The sequence below is a fragment of the Dermacentor variabilis genome, chromosome 6 (genome assembly GCF_050947875.1).
Source record: "Dermacentor variabilis isolate Ectoservices chromosome 6, ASM5094787v1, whole genome shotgun sequence".
In the NCBI taxonomy this organism is placed as follows: Eukaryota; Metazoa; Arthropoda; class Arachnida; order Ixodida; family Ixodidae; genus Dermacentor; species Dermacentor variabilis.
Genome location: NC_134573.1, coordinates 183285280 through 183309568, shown reverse-complemented (window position 1 = coordinate 183309568; position 24289 = coordinate 183285280). Strand labels below are relative to the sequence as shown.

At 47.3% G+C, this 24289-nt stretch overlaps 1 protein-coding gene across 4 annotated transcripts in view; it reads left to right on the top strand.

Annotated features, from left to right (window-relative positions):
* Positions 1-24289, top strand: part of Isha (Insulator su(Hw) mRNA adaptor) — a 150473-nt gene that overhangs the window by 31803 nt on the left and 94381 nt on the right. For all 4 annotated transcript variants that reach the window (XM_075697021.1, XM_075697020.1, XM_075697022.1 and 1 more), the window contains 2 exons: positions 702-844; positions 4318-4711. In XM_075697021.1, coding sequence (XP_075553136.1) covers positions 702-844; positions 4318-4711 — 537 coding nt within the window. The remainder of the gene's footprint in view (positions 1-701; positions 845-4317; positions 4712-24289) is intronic.

The window sequence follows — 24289 nt, the reverse complement described above, 5'->3', positions numbered from 1 at the left end:
ACAGCTATTGCCACCAACCCTATTGTGATAAACAGCTTCACCTATCTGTTTTAGAGTCAAGCGCATGGGGCATACTGCCGTCAGGAGCGTACTGCACACTTCTAGTATGCAATAACCCAAATGCGTCACCGTTCCCTGCTGCAGGCGACACGATGTGAGTGGCATGTTACACTCTGGTGGCACCCAGCATCGGCCACCAGCTTGATTTCGTTTTGGTTTCTCGTCACTGTCAACACTATGCAATCCTAAAACGCCAAAACACGTCTCGAGCCGCTGGTATCCCGTCAGCTTGACGTGTGTTGGTGTCTCGAGCCTGCAACTATTCAAGCGACGATTCGCTTTACGTAGATGTCAACAGCAGTTGGGGGATTCTGTCAAATTTCTTTTTTGTTGTTGCTTCGGATCAGGCATTTTGCCGGTTAGCATACTATTTTTTCTCGCCTTTTTTTTTTTTCCAAAGCTATGAATGAGGTTCTACTGTATTGCCATGTGCAAGGGTGTTTGTTGCAGCTTTGCAGTTTAAAGGGCTAGCAGAGGACACAAAAATGTGCACTGCACCAAGTGGCCTCATGCAACTATGCCAATTACTTCAAATAATCATGTCTAATATGGGTGTACTGCAATTGGAACAAGAAAAGACTTGGGCTAAAGTAATTGAATTATAATGGGCATTTATTATAGCCTTGTTTTCCCACTTGCAGAAACTGCTAGACTTTGACTATGGTGATGAAGAAGAGGAGGAAGAAGAAGAATCTTTTGAAGAAACCAAGCCTGCTGATTTCGTTGAGCCACCTTTGGAAGACTCTGGAGGCCAGTCATCTGAGCCCAACGCTATTGCACTAAGGTCAGTGCTAGCACAGAGCATGTAGTTGCGTGCATGCAACAGGTATGTGCAAATGGCAAAATCCTACCAAGTTTTCGCATTGCATGACAGAACCCTCAAAAAAGGACATTCTATATCCCCCATCATGGTCGTGGGTTGTGGTGCTTGCTAACACTCCTGAGCCTAGGTCTAGTACAGTCAATGTTCGATTTTTCGGGCTGCCTAGGGACTGCAAAAATGTCAAAAAAGTTGGGCAGTCTGAAAAAATGAATGCTTGCCTTTAAGGGGGCAATTGAAGTGGTCAAATTGCCTAAATTTTCAATTTTCTTATTTTCTTATTTTTCGTGATCCACGGACCTTTATTTACCTTGTAGTGAAATATTATAACAAAATACATGGTAGAAATCGGGAAAACACTTTCACACAGTGCTGTCATCAAAAATTGTGAAAAAAATCGGGCTTCGGAAGGCCCCGTCGCACCGCAGATCGCCTGGCTGTCTGTCGACGCTGCGCTGCCATCTTTGTATCATCGTAAAAAGGAGAGATCGGAGCTAAAGATAACCGGAGTGACGCAATTCTCCTCTAAAAAATAAACTAGCAAACTCAAGCGAAAAAAAAGGCAAATGCAGCATTGTGATTGGGCGTAGCAGTCACATGGGGCACAGGGTGCACTCCTATTGGCAGTTGTAGATTTGAATTGCTGACGAACCCCTCTCACATGCATTTGCGCAGCAGCGAGCTGCGCGTTCCTATCACCATGATTGACGATCATGGCAGCTTACGCACATTTTCTGCTATGAGCCCCGAAGGAATGAAGTTCCGAGTGGCCTACGTGTACGGAAGACCACGAAAGGCTTAGAAAAGAGGGAGAAAACTACTCGTAGAAGCGGATTCCACCAAGCTCGTTGACAAGGGACGACCGGCGCACGTCGGTGACTGGGAAAGCGCGCCTGCGTGTGCTGCTGACGACGCGACCACAGAACACCTACGTGACCGCGAGCGATGATAAAGGCGTGACCACAAGCGATGGTGACGTTACGTCCGTGTGTGGTCGTGACAGCAACGCGACATCGGCGGAGAAGTTTTCACGTCCTATATTCAACTGCGGATTGCGCAGTTGAATATTTGGATTGAGGATTGAAGTTGCGCAACGAGTGACAAGAGCGGACGTATTGAGTGCGCTGTCACCTGCCTCTGCACAATGGATAGATGCACGATGACCAAAAAGGCAACGAAGGCACACGAAACTCCTGTAAAGAAGCGAAAAATTACCTCAATATGTAAAGAAAATGTGTCCTTACAGGCAAAGGACTACATTCCAGGCAGGTTTTAGGTACTCAAAGTAAATATTTTGATATTTCCAGCAAATAAAACTTTGAGCTCCATTTTCTCAGCTTTCATTATTATTATTATTTTTTTTTGCAGTTGCTTTCAGTCATCCCAGTGCAATTTCACAACGAATGAAGACAGAATCATTCTGTCTTTTGCACTTAGATTGTGAAATATTGACGAGTGAAATAAAGCTGTCCATATTTTGCTGCACCACAAAAAAATTTATAATGGGTTTTTTGTAAAAATCGTTAGTAAGACAATATGCATAGGAAAGCTGAAAAAATATTTTTATGCTCATTTTGGCGTTTAAGGGGGGACGCGGGTCTTGAAACGGCAAAAATCACCAGAAAGTTGATATTCGTAAAAGTGCATTTTCGCTACAATTATACATTCAAGAATCCGTCCATGAAATCTAGAAGCTAAGTTTAATCAGAAATTAAAAAATCTCGCTTAAAGGGGCCAGGGTGAACGCGAAATCGGCAAAATTTGGTCGAAAATGTTCAAACTTCGCGCCGTCGCCATTTGCGAACGCGGCAGCCGGTGGCCGCCATATTGTGCTTGTTTTGAAGCTGTTTTCTTTGTGCGCATTTTGCACCAGTTCAAAATGGCATCGGTGAAGGGAAACAGACGCTATCGCGTCATTTCTGGAGGATGCATCCGTGCCGCCAATTGGCCAAAGCGCACACACACCCCGCGCGCCTCGCTCCTATTGGTCTGGCGCTCTTTGGCGGGCGCTCGTCTGCTCTCGCCTTTCGCTACGTTTGTTTATCTCCGGTTTCATGGCACTGGTGTCTATGTTGTCTACGTTTGTTCAGCTGCTTGCTTCGCAACGACCTTTGATAAGGTGTTCATTTCGCTGCCCGGATGGCTGGAAAAGATCGTAAAGATCGTCGTCTCGTGTCAAGCAGCTGTGGAATTCGGGAAAGAAGGCGGCTAGGCCTGTCATAATCGCGGAGTTTCCGATTGCTGGTCTGCCTGGACATTCTACCAGATCGAGTTCCGAGCTGCAAACTGGCGCCTCTAGCGTCAACACTTCATCCGCCCACGCCACGCGTGTTGGCACAGATCGTGCAGGCACCATTTCCTTCATGACTGAAGAAGTAGCGAGCGCACAGTGGTCGCCGGAAAACATGCCTGGCGTCGCAGTTTGCAATGGAACAAAAGTTCAAGCTGCTGGGTGTCGACACGAGACAGGACATCAACGACAGCGGAACTGAATTTGCAATCGTGGATTTATCCGTCATACAAGAGTTCCTTGGACTCGTGCTGTGTCCCGGGTGCGGCTATAAACTGGTGATGCTGTCAAGGACCCTGCCAAGGAGTACGGGATCTCAGCAATGTTCTGACAATGTTCTGTCGTCACAATGCTGCGAGAGCAAAGGGAGAGCCTGAACCTAGGCACCACTACAACTTGCCAGAACATGTGGCAGAAGCAATGCTGCCTGTATATACGCGGCTATCTGAAAGAACCCTGCTCCAGAGATGCCAGCGAGGCAAGACACAGAATTCGAATGCGGGCCTTCACTCAGTGATTTGGAGTGTCTCAAAGGAACAGCATGCATCTTTCTTTGCCGTGCGAGCTGCTGTTGGGGAACCTGTCCTACGCTTCAACACTAGGAACCTGCTTGCGTCCACTGAAATTCTACAGCAGCTACACATGGATATTCCTGGCACTGCATCTTAGCGAGCAAAGGAGAAAGACGGCCATTGAAGTGCTAACTCCAGCAAGAAGCGAGAAGCCTCTTTGAGCGCAAGGAAGCTGGCCAAAAAGCGGCTTAAAGATAGGATGCATCCAGATTATGCCCCTGGTGAATTTCCTTAAGATTTTATTGGTATGTTCCCAATAAAGATGTTGCAGAATATTTTTCCTTAATTTCTCAAAACAACAATTCTGACAGACTTCCAATTTTGCAGGTAAAATAGTTTCTGTCCTATTTTAGCTATCAGTATAATTTTTTTTTTGCCAGGAAGAGAAATGTATACAGTAAGCAATATGCACCTCTTCAAAGCAGTTCTCTTTTCAAAAAGTTTTTGAAATGTGTCACATGCTTGACATGTCAAGATGGCATTTTTTTCTCACAACTTTGATGAGCTCTAACTCTTGCTCAGATTAGCCTAGAACATTGATTAACTCTGCTGAACTTTGTTTTGGGGGGTTGCAGCATGGCACAGAATCTGCTCAACAACCCTGAGCTGCTGAAGCAGCTGCAGCAGATGCAGCAGACGTTGCAGCAGCAGTCATCCGAGGCGCTGCGGGCACAGGAGGCCGATTCATCAGCACCAACGGCTTCGGCTTCAGCCCCAGCTGCTGGTGGTGCTGCTGCTCCCATGCACTCCCTGTCTTCTGGCCCCTTTACTAACACCGATGGGACCAGCAGCCAGCGGCTGTCACCTGACTTGCCGCCACTGCCCCAAACACCCCAGCCACAGACGCCCAATGACAGCCACGCTGCTTTGCAGCAGACCACTCAGCTGGCCAATGCACCCGCCCTTGTCACGCCTGGTTATGCGGGTGCACCTGCGGCTCCTGTGCTTCCTCAGGTTTTCCAAGACTCTGTGAGTGAACCAAGCTTCGCTTTCTGTGTAGTGGTAGGGTTCTCAGGCCTCTCAGTATTGTCAGGCATTGGGCTGCACCGTGTTTGTGTAGCTAGACATGTCTTGAAGCTCAGCCATTAGGCTGTGTGTAAGATGCATAAAAAATTGCGGCAGAACCCATCTCACGATGACTGTCTACAGTAATGCGTTAGCATTGGATCACTATACTTACACTACGTATTGCCACTATCGAAGTGAGTTATGTATGAGGTATGTATTGCACCGAGACTCCTCTCTCACGCTTCCCTAAGAACACTCGACACCATCTACTGCTGCCACCACGAAGCCTGCGCGTGGCCTTCAAAATGCATGGTGCGCTTATGTGTGCGAACACTGAAAAACACATCATGTGGCAGCCGGCTCCTCTCTTGCTTTTTTCTGCACATGTTGCACCATCTGGTGGCAGTACCATGTCTGCGCATGGCTTCTGAGATGACAAATGTGGGACACCGGTACCTGCGAACACTGAGGATTGTTTCCTTGCTTGCTGCGCACACAGTGGCACGTACTCAGTCACCCAAGTTGGGGAGAGGTTTATTGAATGCGGCACATAACCAGTGCATTTGTGGCATAGCCTGCTAATGCAGTACGAGGTATGTCGAGGTTGCTGTCCTTGAGGGACCCGTGTGATGTGAGTTCAATTCTGCTCAGCGTCAATGTAGAACAGCACATTCCAAGTGGCAAGCACCTAGTTACCCAAGTTGGTGTCAAAGACACTCACTAAAGAGCGGCACTCGCCCACTTGCACATACCCAGTGACCCAAGTTGGCATCGGAGAGTGTCATTGGAGATCAGCACAGACAGAGTAGACAGATTATGAGAAAGCGTTTGATTCTGTCGAAACCTCAGCAGTCATGGAGGCATTATGGAACCAGGGTGTAGACGAGCCATATGTAAAAATACTGAAAGATATCTATAGCGGCTCCACAGCCACCATAGTCCTCCATAAAGAAAGCAACAAAATCCCAATAAAGAAAGGCGTCAGGCAGGGAGATACGATCTCTCCAATGCTATTCACAGCGTGTTTACAGGAGATATTCAGAGACCTGGATTGGGAAGAATTGGGGATAAAAGTTAATGGAGAATACCTTAGTAACTTGCGATTCGCTGATGATATTGCCTTGCTTAGTAACTCAGGGGACCAATTGCAATGCATGCTCACTGACCTGGAGAGGCAAAGCAGAAGAGTGGGTCTAAAAATTAATCTCCAGGAAACTAGAGTAATTTTTAACAGTCTCTGAAGAGAACAGCAATTTACAATAGGTAGCGAGGCACTGGAAGTGGTAAGGGAATACATCTACTTAGGGCAAGTAGCGACGGCGGATCCGGATCATGAGACGGAAATAATCAGAAGAATAAGAATGGGCTGGGGTGCGTTTGGCAGGCATTCTCAGATCATGAACAGCAGGTTGTCATTATCCCTCAAGAGAAAAGTGTATAATAGCTGTGTCTTACCATTACTCACCTACGGGGCAGAAACCTGGAGGCTTACGAAAAGGGTTCTACTCAAATTGAGGACGATGCAACGAGCCATGGAAAGAAGAATGATAGGTGTAACATTAAGGGATAAGAAAAGAGCTGATTGGGTGAGGGAACAAACGCGAGTTAATGACATCTTAGTTAAAATCAAGAAAGAAATGGGGGGGGTGGGGGCATGGGCAGGACATGTAATGAGGAGGGAAGATAACCAATGGTCATAAGGGTTACGGACTGGATTCCAAGGGAAGGGAAGTGTAGCAGGGGGCGGCAGAAAGTTAGGTGGGCGGATGAGATTAAGAAGTTTGCAGGGACGACATGGCCACAATTAGTATATGACCGGGGTTGTTAGAGAAGTATGGGAGAGGCCTTTGCCCTGCAGTGGGCGTAACCAGACTGATGATGATGATGACAGACAGAGTGGCACATACACAGTGCTCCAAGTCACTGTGAAAGAGTTTCTTCAAACAGCGGTACCTACCCAATCCCGCATCTACTGTGACCCACGCCCATGCGAAAGAGGTTGGGTTGAACAGTGGCACACATGTACGCATTGCCATATACACTCAAACCTCGTTAATATGTAGTCAGCCGGGAACGATGTTTTAGGTACGCACTAAACGATATCCGAATTAACCGCCATTGCCAATTTAGAAGCCACTTACTGGCCAGAAAACAACTACGTCACGATGCTCTCGAACACACACACTCAGCCAGGCTTTATTTGTGGGTAGGCAGCAAAAGATCAGCGATCTTCACTTGCCGCCGTGGTGGCCAGGCTTTATTTGTGGGTAGGCAGCAGAAAATCGGCGATCGTCACTTGCCGCCGTGGTGGCCTTGCCGCGACATCTTCGAACTTGCTAAAACTGCGAGTGAGTTTGTGCATGAGGCCCCATTTCTCTGCGAAAGCCCACATGATGCTCAAAGCAGGCGCCACGTCAGCTAATGAAGGGTCATCGTCCACTTCCACATCGTCGTCATCACTTACGCTTGAAGATGGGGAAGGTGTGACGGCGGTGACGCCGCTATCCGAGAACTCCGCAGATATAACAACGTCGACTTGTCAATAACATAAACAACACGCTGCAGCAAAGACCGTTGACCACCACGATCGCAAGCACACTGGCGAAATGGAGAAAAAAGAAATTCACGGAACTTCTCGGAGAATTGTCTAAGTATGCGTAAGCATTGTGCCTCTTGCTGATCGCCATGGAGCCCGGTGTCATTACCGTGAAACCTCGTTAATTCGAAGTCATCAGGACTGCAAGGAATCTTCGAAGGGGAGACGCAGGCCTTGAAACGGCAAAAAATAGACAAAAAAAAAGCAGATTTTCGGAAAAGTGCATTTTCACTACGTTTATACATTCAAGAATCCCTCTGCGAAATCTAGAACCTAAATTTAATCAGAAAATAAAAAACACTTATACGGGCCAGGGTGGCCGCGAAATTAGCAAAAAATTGCCCAAAATGTTCGAACTTCGCACCGTCATCATTTGCAAATGCAGTTGCTGGAGGGCGCCATTTTGAGCTTGTTTGGAAGCTGGTTTCTTTGTGCGTATTTTGCACTGGTTCAAAACTGATGCTATATGTTTTGCACGGAGGAACTGATGCTATATGTCTTTTCTGAAGAATGCGCCTGGGCCGCTGATTGGCCATAGCACGCACGCCCCCGTGCTCCTCGCTCCTATTGGTCTGGTGGCGTTTGGGTGCTGATTCTCGCATGCCCGACAGGCTGGTCACTCTCGTATGCGCTGCGTGTTTCTCTCTGTGGTTTTATTGTGCCGCTGTGAATGTTTGTTCAGCCGCTCGCTTCTTGACAACGTTTGATAAGGTGTCTTTTTCGCCGCCCGAATGGCTGGAGGAGATCGTCTGAAGACTACTACTCGTCAAGCGTTTGGCAAGGCACGAAGGTGGCCGTGGAATGTGCGACAGAAGACGGATAGGCCTGTCATGCGCCCGGAGTTGCTGGTTGCTGGTCTGCCTGAAGATTCTGCTGGATCGAGTTCCGAGCTGCAACTCGGCACGTCTAGCATCAACACTCCGTCCAACCATGCCCCGTGTGTTGGCATAAACCGTGTAGATAGCGTTTTCTTCACGACCAAGAAAAGTAGCAAGTGCACAGCGATTGCCGATAAAGTGAAAACGCGCCTGGCGTGGAAGTCTGCAACGGAGCAACAGTTTGAGCTGCTGGGTGTTGACACGAAAGACGACGTCAACGACAGCGGAACGGAATTTGCGATCGTGGATTTATCCGTGGTACAAAACTCTTTTGGACTTATGCTGTGTCTTGTGTGCGGCAAGAAAACGCATATGCTTTCGAAGGACCTCACCAAGGAGAACTGGCTCTGTGCCAAGCTTGTGCTGGAGTGCTCCTTGAGTGGCATGCGCGAAAGGATCATCGAAGGATGAAAAGGATCGTCGGAGGCTTCACATGTCGAACAAGGATCACACAAACAGAAATGCTTTGACAAAGAAGCTTGCATAGAGGCACAAGCCAGCAACAGACTCTGCCTACAGTCCTGGGCTTTTGTAGGTCTAGGTGTGACCTGTGCTGAATGCACCATTGTGTGAGTGTGCCAGTGATATACATTTTTTTTAAATTTGAATTCTGGGATTTTACGTTCCAAAACCATGATATGATTCTGGATTAATTTTGACACTTGGGAAGCACTACAACACAAGCACATTAACTTTTTTTGCATTTCGGCAACATTGAAATGTGGCGACCACCACTGGGATTTGACCCAGATTTTTTGTTGTAGCCATAAACTTTGTGGAAAGGACATATTTTGTAGTGGCCATGAACTCTGTGCAACGTTATTTGCATAGAGATGCCATTTGTGTGCCTTCTGTTCAACAAGGAACTAAAAATAGAAATGGGAAGCTCGTGGTGATAGCTTTCTGGCAGTGCTTTCAATGACTATGCATGATGTTGCAACCAATATCTATGTGTTATTTTTGCACAATAGCCATATATATGTCATGAACTTGTCGCTGAAAGTCAGGGCTACATAGTGATGCAATTCATATTGCCATATTGTTCGGCCATTCAAAGTTACAGTGAACTGAAAGTTAAATTCGTTTTTCTCAGCTTCATTTTTTTGGACACCACACACTGCCTTACGGGGCATCTTCATATGTCCTTTCTAAGTACAGTCGCCGACCGATTTTCCGGACTCCAAAAATTCGGACATGCCCGATCATTCGGTCAGCTTCGCGGCACCGCCATTCCCCCCATAGACCATAATGTATAACAACTGCCGAAAGTTCGGACACGTTGCAACCTCTCGTCTGATTTTTCGGACACTCCTTGAGCCAACTCGATCGAGAGCATCATGCACCGACTATGACCGGCGCATAGTTCGACTAGCTGAACGCCATTTTTGTTTTGAACAGAGCCTCCTTGCTGCCCCACGAAGTGGTGCTACTGGAAATCCCCGCTCATCATCATCGTTTCTGCCTGGTTCAATAGAGTGGCTCTACAGCAGTTCCGGTTTCAGCTTAGTAAGCCATGTCAAGACAATCCAGCAGCTGATTTGTTTCTTCGCGCACGACGCTGCGAGCGGGCTACGTTTTTCGTTTGTGCGACTGGTGTCGGAACGGTGGTGTTTGCTTTGTGTGCTGTGTCGAGGTTTCGGTGATCCAACGCGACGTACGGAATCATCGCGTCAAATGTCTAATGGCGCCGACAGTGCCTGCGCAGACTCCGCTGGGGAATGCCGGCAAACGGGTGCTGGGAGGCCGAAGATTTGTCGCCTTCCGATGTGCTCCCTACTGACGCGGAAAATGTTCTGCCGAGACCCGCGCAGTGGTTGCATTGCGATTCCGGACACCGTCTCATTTGACAGTTTCACAGGTGCTGATACTGCAGTACTGACATGCGCAGAACTCAACGATGGCGAGATCATTCGTCAGGTTTCTGCTGCACCGCCGGACGATGACTCCGAGTCGGAAGATGACGCACAATGTGCTACGCTGCCGTCGCATGCGGAGCGTGCACAAACAGTGACTGTGCTTTCAGCCACCTATAGTGACCGTTCGACCCTCTCCGAGATTCAGGCTTATCTGACTGCGCGTAAACGGAACAGCGTGCAACGGCGCATTCACGATTTCTTCAAGCCTACTGCCGAGCCCGAATAAGCGCGTGGAAATAAAGGATTTCATTTTTTTTTTCTTAATCTGCTTTTTCGGACACCTGTTTATTCGGACATTTCCGCAGTCCCCGTGAGGTCCGAATAAACGGTCAGCGACTGTACCAGCAAAATGTTTGGTATCAATCTGTTTGGGTCGAATGGATCTAGCCGGTGATGCTATTTATTTATTTTCTGAACTTTTTGTGAAGCAACTGAACTGAACTGAATGCTAGTTCACATTCTCGTGATGCCTGCTGCAAAAAGGACGTTCCACGTCCGCCGCCAAGGTCTGTGAGTGGTGGCAATGGCTAACACTCCCAGGGTTCTACTAGGGCACATAAATATCCAAGGAAGTGGATGGGGAAACGGCGCCGTTGTAGATCAATTGGTAGAGCATCGCTTGCAAAATGCAAATGCTGTGGGTTCGTTTCCCACCTGCGGAAAGTTGTTTTTTCATCGACTTTAATTTCCATTAATTTATCATTTCTTTATTTCATTTATTAAGCATAAGTAATTTCCCCTATGTTGTCCCTGGTGTCAGTGTTTGTTGTCTCCCCTTAAGGGGGGACATGGGTCCTCAAATTTCTTTTCTTATTTTTGGGTGAATCTTTAATAAACTCCATTGTCTGGGGTAATTTTTCGTGCTGATTTCAGATCTGTAATTAGATTTTTGATAGCTGTAGCTGTTCAAAAAATATTGAGGTCTGAAGTCAAATTAATTTCAAACTCGTTACGGGGCTTTTTGATGATTCCGTCTTGCTAAACCAAAAACTAAATGCATGATACCGTTGCTAAAGACCTACCGTAGGGGGTGATGCTATTTTTATTCATTTGGAAGCATTTTGCGGACAAGAAAACAATCTTGCATTTATTATGAACATTTTTTTTCTAATTAGCAGCGATTACTATGCCTGAATGTAATTTTCATGATGGTGCAAGAGTAATAAAAATAGCATCATCCCCCAGATCATTTCAATACTAATAAAATGATACCACCCTTGTCATTTTTGGCCAAAAACAACCCAGAAAAAACACCCGTAAGGCAGAGTACAGTGTGCAAAAACATCGAACTGAAATAAACGCATTTGAAGTTTCAAACAAATATAGCTTTTGCTGAAGTGAATCTACAGCAATACAAATGGCACCATTTTGAAGTTCTATGTTTTGTAAGAATGGCCATACTAAATGTGTGACTGGCACACTCTCATAATAATAGCACACTGGCCACTGAACTAGCACAAGAAACTTTATTAGGCACCATGCTCTACAAAGAGCATGGTGCCACGGTTTCAAACAGAAGTGTAGAACTCTGTGTGAGCATGAATATAGTTCCAGTGTTGTACATGCAGGCTGCCTGATTGTTAGCAGTGTCCATTACAATCAGTGAGGCATTTTTTTTTTTTTCATTTGGTAGAATTGACCATGTTACTGAATAAAGGCTCTGAGTGTAAGTAGCCTTCCAAGTCATCTTCACCTGACAGTGGCTGTGGAACTTAGGATCAGAGAGCCAGTGATAGATATGCAGCTGCTAGGTGCTTTCCAGAATTTTACTTTTGTATGATGCCTCGATCACTTCTGCAGCCAGGTGTGTGCCAGCAAGGGGCCTAGTGCACAGAGCTCATGATGAGGTTCTCTTTATGAAGGGGTGGTATGATAGATATTGTCACGAGCTATCGTGACAATATGATAATAGAGTGAACGCGCAATGTGCTTGGTTGCGAGTCCGAAGTGCCGATGTGCGAAATGCATAGCTGCAGATACAAGGAGCCGACGCGCGATGTGCTTAGTCATGTAGTTCAAGGTGCGCGACGCGCGAAATGCCTAGTCGCGGGCTCAAGGGGTCGACTCTCGATGCGCTTATTCGCGCAGTCGGAGGCGCCGATGCACAAAATGATTAGGTGACGGTCCGAGAAGTCTGCGCGCGATGTGCATGATTGCCGAGTCGGAGACTTCCTATGCGTGAAATGTTTAGTCGCGTTTCCGAGGATTGCGTGCGCGATAACGAATTTGTCACGAATTCGAAACACCGAGTGCTGAAAGGCTTAGCCGCATGTCCGAGGATTCCGCGCGTGAATCTTGGTTGCGAAGTCCGCGTCGCCGATGCTCGGAATGCTTAGCCGCGAGTCTGAGCCGTCCACCGTAGGGATCGGCCACGCTACTGCGATGTCCGCGTAGCGCCCGTTTTGACACGTCGAGATTACGGAGAGTGGAGACGTCAAACTCGCGAGGTGAAAAGAGCCGAGCAGACGACGCGAGCGCCGGACCAATGGCGAACCGCGCTGGAGTCACGTGGCGGGGGCGGCCAATCGCAGACTCCAGCACGACCTTCAATCATTTGCTTTTTGTGCGCTTGTTTCTGTAGGAGATTGCTGAAGCGGCAGATTTGAAGACGGAGAAATGCGCTTTTCAACGAGACCAAGATGGAGGCGCTAGGTCGCGCCGTTCCGGAGATATTGTGGCGTGAAAAACACTGTTCTTTCTTGATTTCCTCGAGATTTTTCGCCACCTTGGCTAATAAAACGAATTTTTTTAGAGCACTTCTTGGTGGTTTACAGGGATGATATTTGGGTATCAGATAGAAAAAGGGTTATAGAAACTGAAAATGTGATTTTCAAAAAATCGATTTTTTTGGCCATTTTTCGCAATGTAAAACCCACGTCCCCCCTTAAGCGGGTTTTCTAATTAATCGAACACAAAAAAAAATTGCAGGAATGTGCTACCTTTATTCGGTGATCTTTGGATTACTTAAGGTAATCAGAGGTGCCGGTTCGCCGCGTCCTGTAGTTCAAGGCTCCAAGGGTCATGTTTTATAGTTGGCCAACTATGTGTAGCATTTGAGAATTTCCACCGTGGCACTCTACAAAACTGTGGATAACATTCAGTGATCCGATAACTTCCCTGAGAGCGGGTGCACGGGAGGGCTCGTTAGCATGGTCTTCATCGTCGCTGTCATCGCACATGGTCGCATCAGCGGTAGCGTCACTCTCCAAGTCTGAGTAGCACGCTTGTTGATCATTTTCAGAGTTCAGATACTCGGCGAAGCCAACTGCACCTGATTGGCTATCCTCTGCGCAGAGTGCATTGATGCGGTTGTAATACACGGCTCTTTCTTCATCAAGTGCACATGAATAGTCTGTATCAGTATCGACGGTGCTTTCCTTTGAGAAGCCAGCGTGTTCAAAACACCGCACGATCAAAGTGGGTTCCACTTACATCCATGCATGCATACACAATTAAGCATATGGCCCCGAGGATGTCGATGGAGTACTCCGTGCCGTTGTCGTAGCAAAGGAGCATGTGCTTGAGCAGGTGGTGGCGGTAAATCTACCTCGTGTGGTGAATGACGCCTTGGTCCATTGGCTGCGAGATCGACATGGTGTTCGGAGGAAGAAATACCATCCTGGTAGCTTTCAGGTGTGGGATGTCACTATGCATCAGGCAATTATCAACAACGAAGAGTACATTCCTGCCTGTGGCCACGAACTTGCGGTCAAGCTGCCGAACGTAATCTTCAAATATTGTGCCTGTGACCCAGGCTTTCTTGTTGTGCCGGTAGATAAGCTCATCCCTTGGAGGCAGCTGAGCATTTTTAAAGCAGCGAGGCGTCCCACCCTTTTCAGCTATGAGCAGCAGTAGCTTGTGTTTACCGCACATCTTCGTGCCAAACAGAATGGGAATTCTTTCCTTGCCCTGCTTTCGACCCTTGACCGCGGTGTCCTTTGCTGCGAACGTTTTCGTGGGCAGCATCTCGTAAAAAAGGCTGCCTCATCAAGATTGTGCAGTCGCCGACTGATTTTTCGGACTCCAAAAATTCGGACATGCTCGATTATTCGGTCTGCTTCGCGGCACCGCCATTCTCCCCACAGACCATAATGTATAACAACTGCTCAAAGTTTCTACATCTTGCAACCTCTCGTCTGCTTTTTCAGCCTCTCCTTGAGCCAACTCGATCGAGAGCACTATGCACCGACTCTGACCAGTGCATGGTTCAACTTGCTGAACCCCATTTTTGTTTTGAACGAAGTGGTGCTACTGAAAATCCCCGCTCATCATCATCGTTTCTGCCTGGTTCGTGGCTACAGCAATTCCGGTCTCAGCTTAGTAAGCCATGTCAAGACAATCCAGCAGCTGATTTTTCTTTCTTCGTGCACGACGTTGTGAGTAGGCCACATTTTGCGTTTGTGCGACTGGTGTCGGCATGACGGCGTGGTAATGTTTGCTTTGTGTGCTATGTCGAGGTTGCGGTGATGCAAAGCGGCATACGGAAACATAGCGTCAAGTGTCTAATGGTGCTGATAGTGCCCGCGCAGACTGCGCTGGGGAATGCCGGCAAGCAGGCCTAGAATTTGTCACCGTCTGATGTGCTACTTATAGAGAAAATGTTCTGCCGAGACCTGTGCAGTGTTTGCATTGCGATTCCGGACACCGTCTCATTTGACACTTTCACAAGTGCTGACACTGCTGTACTGACATGCGCAGAGCTCGACGACGGCAAGATCATTCATCAGGTTTCTGCTGCACTGCTGGATGATGACTCCGAGTCGGAAGATGACACACCATGTGCTATGCTGCCGTCGCAGGCGGAGCGTGTACAAGCAGTGACTGTGCTTTCAGACGCCTATAGTGACCGTACGACGCCCTCCGAGATTCAGGCTTATCTGATTGCACCTAAACGGAACAGCTTGCAACAGCGTATCCACAATTTCTTCAAGCCTACTGCCGAGCCCGAATAAGTGCGTGGAAATAAAGGATTCCTTTCTTTTTTCTTAATCTGCTTTTTCGGACACCTGTTTATTCAGACATTTCCGCAGTCCCCGTGAGGTCCGAATAAACGGTTGGCAACTGTAGATATTGTCTGCACCATACTCTCTAAGCAAGGGAGCCAACATGTGTTTCTTCCAGTCATCGACGACGCTCTCGTTTGTGCTGCCGCTCTTGTAACAGACGGCTACGAAGGTCAAATTATTGCATTCTTTAAAACGGCTGAACCATCCATTGCTATACTTGGAACTCTTCATGACCAAGTTTTAGAGCCAAGTTGTTGGCCTTCTCCTGCAGTATCATTCCATTGCCGGGAAGGTAGGCTGCGTTTGCTTTCTGCAGCCAGCGAAGTAAAGTTGATTCCACATCTTGGTACGTGGGCACCTTGGTATTGGTACTCCTGGTATTGGCGCTTTGGTAGCCTTGGTACTCGCGACCGCTTCGAAGAATATGTCTTGCTGCAGGCCTCCAGTACCTTCAACTTGTTCTTCAATATTGTGGACAACGTCGAGAGTGGCACGCTGTGTCTTTCAGCCAACTCTGTCTTGGAACACGTGTTCTTACCCACTTCTTGGGTCAAGCAGAACTTCTGCTGTTAAAGTCTTCTACAGTATTTTGGCGTCTTCGCTCACTAGCATTTCTGCACAGTTCAGAAAAAAAAAAAAGATCACCACGCTAGCTGCAACAACTCTAACCACTGCACACAAAGAAACGGCGTAGATCGGCGTTGCACGCACACACGTCGCCGCAGGTGTGGAGAGAGAATGGACGAACGGCAGCGAGTGGCAGCGGCACGGAACATGCGCTGATGCTGCAACTGAGAGGAGCGTGCGGAGCGGGGGACGAGAGCATGTGACAAAAACTGGTATGCCCGCTGCGTTGCAGTGAAGTACGTCTTCACCTCTGCAGTCATGCGTTTCGGAGGGGTGCACCATGGACTGATTTTTGTGCTAGCAGTACTACGGGTTGGGCGCTTCGTCTATAAATAATTGCGATTGTTGTGGTGGCGTCACCTCACGAATCCGAATGGCTATCGTTTCGTTGGTTTTGTAGTGCGTTTGTGCGGGTCGCATTCCTGTTGCCGGGTGACCTATGTGACTGCCTTGACCCCCCCCCCCCCCCCCAAAACGAAATTGAATCTCTGCTTTGTTTCTTTCTTTTTTACAGCCTTTGTTGCTTTCGTTGCTTTCATTGCATTTATATGCAAACCTTGGTTTTCTTTGGCAGTGTCATGCTGCATGTCGACCATTTGGAGAACTTTCACCTATATTTAAAAGGCCGTGCTATGATGTACATCATTGTTGCTGCTGCTGTTGTTACTGGTATTTTTCTCCAAATACTGATCACGTTAAGACTTTCTTTTCCACGTCCACTTAGCAATACCTCTTGGCATGTGGCAGCACAATGTACTAAAATAATCCACAAAAAGCATAACATGTAGGCAAAATTACACAAAACACCAAAGAAGCAGCAGCGATCATGCAATACAGTGCAGTAATGCCCCCCTCCCCCACCCCTATGGCAAAATTTGCAGTGTCAGCTGACAAACTAGTGATGAATTGCCTAGTTTTCCTAACAAGTACAGTTATGCAATACAACGCAGAAATGCTGCATCCAAAGCAAATAATATGGCACGTAAACTCAGTGCACGCCTGCCATATTTAAATACCAGGGGGCGTGACTTCTGGCGCAATATTTCAATGGCTTGGAGTGCGCTCGTTCACAGTTGCCATTTCACCGACTTGCTCCTTGGGCTTTGTACAATTTATTTTTGGTAAAACCTGCAAATGCATTTTTTCGTCAGTCAGATGAAGGAAGTGCTTCCACGAGGCTTTCTTCGCAGCGCTGCCGCAGCGTGCTCATTTTTGAGACACGCTTTTTCACTGTCGCGCGCACATCACGATTATTTTTCTGTCAGCGAGCTAGTCGCCAACAGGTTGTCTGCCCATCACGATGTAGCTGGTGCTCTTCATTCTCAACAGGTTTGCACCGAGTCAAAACAAAACAACTGTTTGCCGCAGACGCTGCATACAAAACTGCGGCCGCTGCGACACGATCCTGGACGGCGGCCAGGATTGTGACAAAACAGCGGTCACTATCGGCGTAATCTTGGATGGAGACTACGCAGTTATGAAAGCATGTGGGTGTCATGAGCAGCGGTAAACGCAAGAATAAAGGCATATAAGGGCTTAAACCTTAAAGTTTTGTTCAATAATTACTAGATTGAACTCTGGCGCTAGTATCTATGGGAGCTGCAATAAGGGCAGTTGAACCAGCATGGGATTTATGGGAAGTACATGGATTTGCCTAAACTATGTCCTTCTGGCTTCAAACGGCTTCCTCACTTTGTAAACTTGTCATTTTCAACAAAGTGCTGCCTAACAAACAATCAAATAAGAATTATAAAAGTTGTCTGACGGCAGGATTCGAACACCGGACCTCTAGTACAGACACCCGATACTGAGACCATTACACCAGGAACATATGTATCAACAGGCAACAGAAAATGTCCTTATGAATTTATTGAGAGCAAGCCAGTGCTTTGAGACGGTTGGCACATTTAGTTTTTGCCACCTCGACAAGCTAAATCATTGCAATTAGTAGCGATTGTGCGTGTTCGCAGCACCTTCTGCACTTCGAAAAGTATAGATTGCTCTGAAATTTACGACAGTGCGTAATAAATGAAGCCACAAAAACGTCTGAATCCACAAGCACGAAGATCAGACAAATCCATGTACTTCCAATAATTCCCATGCTGGGTCAACGATTGCAGCGCCAGAGTTCCCAATGGTATGTTGTAAAAAACTCTATGGCTTGGCACAAAGAGGAACAAAGTGTTCCGGCGTTGCTGTCATTCCCGCACGATTTCCGCTGATGACTATGGCAATGCGGACTTCGCTGCTTCGTTTCGATTGAACACTAGCGCCATTTTTGGCCATTTGCGTCGCTCATTTCCGGCGCTCCGTGATGGCCAAGCTCCAATAGTTGTACAAATAAACCGATGTGCGGTCAAATGCGTCCGAATTAATGAGAGTTTGATTTTGCATTAAATACAGTGGAACCCCGTTCATACGTTTTTCACCGGACTGAGGAAAAAAAACGTAACAGCCGGGAAAACGCAACAGTGAGGAAAGCTCCGAAAATGAATGAAAAAAGTGCAGCTTCAACTATAGACAATTTATTTCCACAGAGTGCGCTTAGGACTTAAAAAGAGTCTAGAATGGTGGCTTGCTGTTTCTTTCGCTCGCTAGAAATCGCCACACGTTTCTCAATAGCCTGGAAGGCCGCATTGCTGTCAGCGTCGCCGTGAGGTGCGACGTACCTGCGGAGGAGGTCCAGAGCCGCGACGGCTTCTCCAAAGCTAGGATTTGGCAACTCCCCGGCATCATGCAGCTCGTGCTCCTCGTCGTCACTGCGCCAGGCAACGGCAACGGACGAATGAATATCCGCGGGACACTTTGCCCTCTTTGGCGTAATCATGCTAACGTGCTAACGTTTGTTTAGTATTGCTGCGGAGCGCGCGTAGCGCTGCTAGTGCTGCGTGGTTTCGCGAGAAATGTAAACAAGAGAGGAGAGCTGGCCTGATAGACGGAGCAACACCAACTTCCGGCTTCTCTTTAGCTATAGCTTCCTGAAGAGTGACGTCAGGGCCTCTCCTGAGTTTTCTTCCTCCGTGAGTCGACCCGCCCAACAAACCATGCGGTGACCGTAATCACAGTGATGATAGTCGGAGCATTTTTCACGAATGGCCCCCTTTGGCGGCCTCTCGAACTGGCGTGCGGCTCCTTGTAGCCAGTTCAATAGCCAAGTCTGGTCAAAACTCGTCAAAAGCCAAAATGGCGGGTGTAGCGCGTTGCCTACTTTAGCCCAGGCGGGTTCGGGTTGCGACGCATCATGCGGGAACGTTTTCACAGCTACTACGTAACAGCGGGGTTCCTTATACATTGGATTCTATGGAAGCTATGCCAGGACCGGATGAAAGCGACGTAGCAGCCGGGAAAACGCAGCAGTGAGGAACGTAACAGCGGGGTTCTACTGTAATGTGTACGCCGGCCGGGACCAGAGGATGAGTCCGAATTAATGAGAGTCAAGTTAACAAGACGTTACTGTAGCAGCTACACAAACTAATGACATATTTGAAATCTTCTTGAAAAGCTCTATAAGTGGGTGAACTTTCACGTCTCTAGTACAAATACTAAAAAAGATCTTTCAAGGAGCATCTGCAAAGTGCCTTCATTGCAGTGTCCGTAATTTCACATGACTGATAGTTCACTAAACATACTGCTGTTGGATAGCACATGCTTGTAGGCATATCGGGCATACTGCCATACTGTGATGTCGTCGATCACGACACTTCCCCCTCCTCTGAAGAAATGGTACCTGGTGCCGATTTAACGCCACAGCATTAAGGGCCTCGTGTCGCAGGAAATCCGGCATTTCGGCAAATCCGAAACCATCGTTTCGGCAAAAGTCATACCAAACCATACATACCCAGCCACTCTTCTATCACTGAACTTGCTTGTACTTTGTCTGTGATTCTTTACAAAGTTATTCCTCGGAATTTTGAGAATTACAGCGCACAAACAAATATCATGAAATGAAACACCGACAGTGCATACCTTTTATGTTGGATCTTCTCAGGCAGAAACATTAAAAGTGTGAAACAATAACAGGAGATGGGCCCACGCAAGAGGCCGCGTTTCTACCAGAAAGCTCGCCTTCGTGCTTAGTGTTAACCCCAGGGTTTCCTGGTAAATATTTACATAAGCTGGTATTGTTGGGAAGTGTGAAAAGCAGTAGGGCATCTTTGAATGCTACGGCCTTCCATTCTTAAAAGGAGGGACACGGGTTGTGGTGACCAAAAATCGCGAAAAAACTCGATATTTCTTTATTGCATTTTTGGAGTGTACAGCTATTATTGCATCTAAATTGTTAATTTCATACCGATAACATCAGTATTTTAGCCGCAGTGATGCCTTATACGACATGTACTAGCTGAATTTCAGGCGGAACTTCCGCTGAAATGGCACATTTTCCTTAATGCGCGCCTGCTCTTCCATGTGTGCTAGCGCGGACATCTTGGTCTCATCTGAAAGAGGTGACTTTTCCTTTCAAATTCCCGCCAGAACGGGCCCCATTCAGCCATTGGCCACTTAGAAAATGCGTGGCAAAAAAAAAGGTACTAGAACGCCCTCCTATTCGTCACTCGGTGCACGTGACTTGAGCTTGCCTCCCGATTGGCGACTGCATGGCCATTGTCTGCTCCGCACTTGGAGCCGTGCATTGAGGTGCACCATCTTGCCCCAGTGTCAACGCAATGTCTGAAACGGAGCGAAAATTTCGGGCGCGACACAAGTTTGGTGCAAAAAAAGTGCGACGGACGCTCATCGAAAACTTCAAAAAATGCTGCTCAACACTGCAAAACGCCCAGGACGCCACAACCTCAGCGTCCGATGCCGAAATCGTCGATGTAGCAACGACGGGCCTAACGACCGCATCGGCTGCTGCGGATACTGTGACAAGTCCATCTGCCGCGGACCCTTCGACCAGCGCTCGCGTACGGCAAGATACGATCTACCGGCAACCCTCCGAGCAGGAGGAGGAGGAAGTGAAAGCCAAAGCAAAGCTATCGAGAGTTGTCTTCCGCTTCAGCGACAGAGAGGAAACGCGAGTTCGTGGGTGACAGTACCGACGATGCACTTCGCCCGCCTGATGGGACTACGTTTATGATTGTGGATTTGAGTGCCGTGAACACTTTATTAACGTTTGCGAACTGCAACGTCTGCAATGGTGCCTTAGAAATAGTCCGAGATGAGCGGGAATACGGACTCGCTGTGAAGCTGCATTTTATGTGCGCGAACTGTGGAGAGATTGCGTCGGTGGGGAGCTCGCCGCACGTTCACAGTGCTGAACGAATGAAACCCTTTGCTGTGAACGTTTTGGCTACGCGTGCCATGCAGGCAATGAGGAACCGACAGACCACGTTCAATGACGTTTTCTCGTTGATGGGCATCAGCCGTTGGGCTCTTCACACGAAAACGTGGCAAAGCTATGTGAAGACGAAGTTGACGCCAGCGGGCAACTGTGCGCGGTCGGTTCGCGAACTTTACGCCAAACTGAACGTAGGTCATACTGAGAACATCGCAGTGTTGTACGACGGGTCATGGATGACCCGCGGTCATACATCCCATATCGGCATCGGCACCATGATCGAGTTTTTCAGCGGACATGTGCTCGACTTCATTGTATTGAGCAATTTCTGTGCTGGGTGCGAGTCAGGGCCTAAGGAGAGTGACCCTTCCTATGGAGCCTGGAAGAATGGCCACAAGTGTCAGAAGAACACTAATAAGAAATCTGGTAAGATGGAGGTGGAAGCTGCCCTCATCCTTTTCAGGCGATCATTGGAGTGGCACAACCTGCGGTATACAACGGTGCTTTGTGACGGTGACAGCCGCAGTTATCTCACTTTACAAGATAATGAAGTGTATGGGTACATCCCATTTGAAAAAGAGGACTGCGTGAATCATGTGCAAAAGCGCATGGGGTCGGTTTTGCGCAACTTGTTGGCAAAACACAGAGGCCCTGAACATGAGTCTTGGTGGAAAGGGCCGCTTGACAGCAGACTTGATCTCCAAGTTAACCTCATACTATGGATGGGCTCTGAAGACCCGCAAAGGAGACGTAGATGCCACTCAAAATGCAGGGATGGCCACATATCATCACATCAAACGATGATGTGGCTAATCACACTCTTAGTCCATCAGGCCGATACTCCTGGTGCAAGCAAAATGATGCAGCGGCCAAGGGTGAGCCGGTTCCAAAACAACCTCGAAAGCTTCCTCCTCGTGTGTCAGGCTTTTACGTCCCATATATGAACGTCTTTCAGACAAGAAACTGCTGCAACGTTGCCAGCGTGCTAAAATGCAAAATGACAATGAAAGCCTACATTCGATGATCTGAGCACTGGCACCCAGATCATCGACAAGACAGGCACGCTTCTTTATTCATGGTGGAGGCTGCTGTGGCAGAGGCAGTATTAAAGTTCAATGCAGGCAATGCAAGGGCCTCAAAGGACATAATGAAAGAACTATGTCTAAATTCAAGCGAGCAAAGTCACAACCGCTTGGCCGAGAAAGATAGGTGTCGAATGGCAGCATCAGCCAAGAAGAACAAAGCATCAGAAGATTTGCGCCAGTCCCTCAAAAAGTGGCACACAGGGGCTGGGAGTCAGCAGGACCACATGCCTGGTGCCTGCTGAGCTGTTCCAGCTGTAAATTTGTAAATAAAATAGGGTTTTGCACATTTTCTCACTTTTCTCAAAACATGTTTTTGGGTCACTTCACTAGACTGTCGGAGTGATATCTCAGGATCTAAAACAGCTAGAGCACTAATTCTTTCTTTAGCAGAAAGCCTAGTCTGCATATTACAAAGTACTGAGAGCAGAATTTCAAATTTGTGCACATGTATATTTTCATTTCATTATTTTTCTTTTAATGTGGTAGCCTTAGGTCAAGGAAAGAATTTTGATCACCTGCAGAATGGCTAATTAGAATTTCATTTGAAAACTTTTTGCAGCATTGCAGTTATTGCACATTATAGTATCTAGCTATGCAATAATATTCACTTTCTGCTGAGCAGACTTTTTTTTTTTTCGTGATCTCTGGAAACAGTGGAGTGGCAGCACTGTCAATCTCCTGAACTAATGGACCTACAAGAATAATGATTGCATATTTGAAATCAGCACAAGAAACTAAGTAAACTTGTTTATTTTCATCATATTTGGCCATAAGATGCAGGAAATAATCTCCACAACCCATGTCCCGCCTTAACGGCAAACCTTAATTCCAAATTTTTTGGCCTACAGTCATCCGTTTTCTGACTCAGAACCACGCCCTTTATACTTGATGCCGTGTCTGTCACCAAGGTCGTTCATACTGTCAGTGTTGTCTGCAGAAACAGTGGTCTGGTGGAAGCACTCTCTAGCCACAAAGTTGGAGTGCAGGAAAGACAGCACTCCTTGTATCACTTTTTCCAGGATGCTGTCGTCTTGAGTTTCTGGTCCCCTGTGCTCGTAGACTGTATCGGTGCTCTGGACGTGCGCCTTGCCACTTCTTTCATTCGAAGTAACAGGTTTCGAAGGGCCTTCCTTTTTAAAAGTGCACAAATGCTGGTAACTACGCATCGACGCTTCTTCAATATGAAATGCATGCTCCTTCACTGCTTCCGGGATAGTCTTGTGTTCTGGGTTCTTGTAGTTATCTCTGTGCAAGTCAAATTGCTCGGGTATGTGTTCTTTTCACTCGTGCTCCATTCTGTGGTATTCAAGGTATCTATCCTGCACTTCCAGCAGATGCTCTAGCGAACCAACCAACTTTTAAAAAAAAGTCCCACTTCCAGTGGCATTTTGCGTCACTCATGCACCCGATGCTTGTGACTGCAGTCTTCTGAAGATGTTCCCACTGGTGATGGACATACTAGCCTTGTAGCGCCAGGAAAGGGCGGTGCAAGAAACAACAAGGTTTAATAAAGTGAACACAAACTACACACCTTCCAAATCTAAGAGCTGAAAATGAGCCAAATAACACATTGCAAAACTGGCACACCGATGGTACTCATGATTTAGGGAAGTTTTTCAGTGCTTCCCTAAATCGTGAATTGCGTTAATTCGAGCTTTTAAAGTTTCAGTAGCAAAAAGCATGATGTAAAATAATAGTGACGTAACAAATTCCCAGGATATTCCTGGTGGATGGCATCTTATCAGAGAGCACTTACAAACAAATCCCAAAAAGGTCAAATCATAATGGTGTGATTAAGGGCGTCGGCGCGTGCATTGCAGATCATGTCAAAAGCACTGTATTCGCGTGGGTCAAGGTATCCCAAGATTTGCATGCATTGTATCCCGTGGCATTGTAAATCTTGGGGCGCCATGGCTGACTGCCCTTCATGCCTGCAGCTGTCGCCAGATGGCACCCACTAATTAAAAACAAAAGTGCAAATAGTTACAAATGTTCATATTCCATGGGAAAATTTTCAGGGCAATTCAGCGGTAAATGCTGCTTAAGTGTTTTTTCCAAGCCTGAAAGAAAGCCCGCAAAATTTGAAAAAAAAATATGCCACTTGACTAGCTGCACATTCGCCATGACAGTGGTGCCCTCAAGTGTGCAGCATA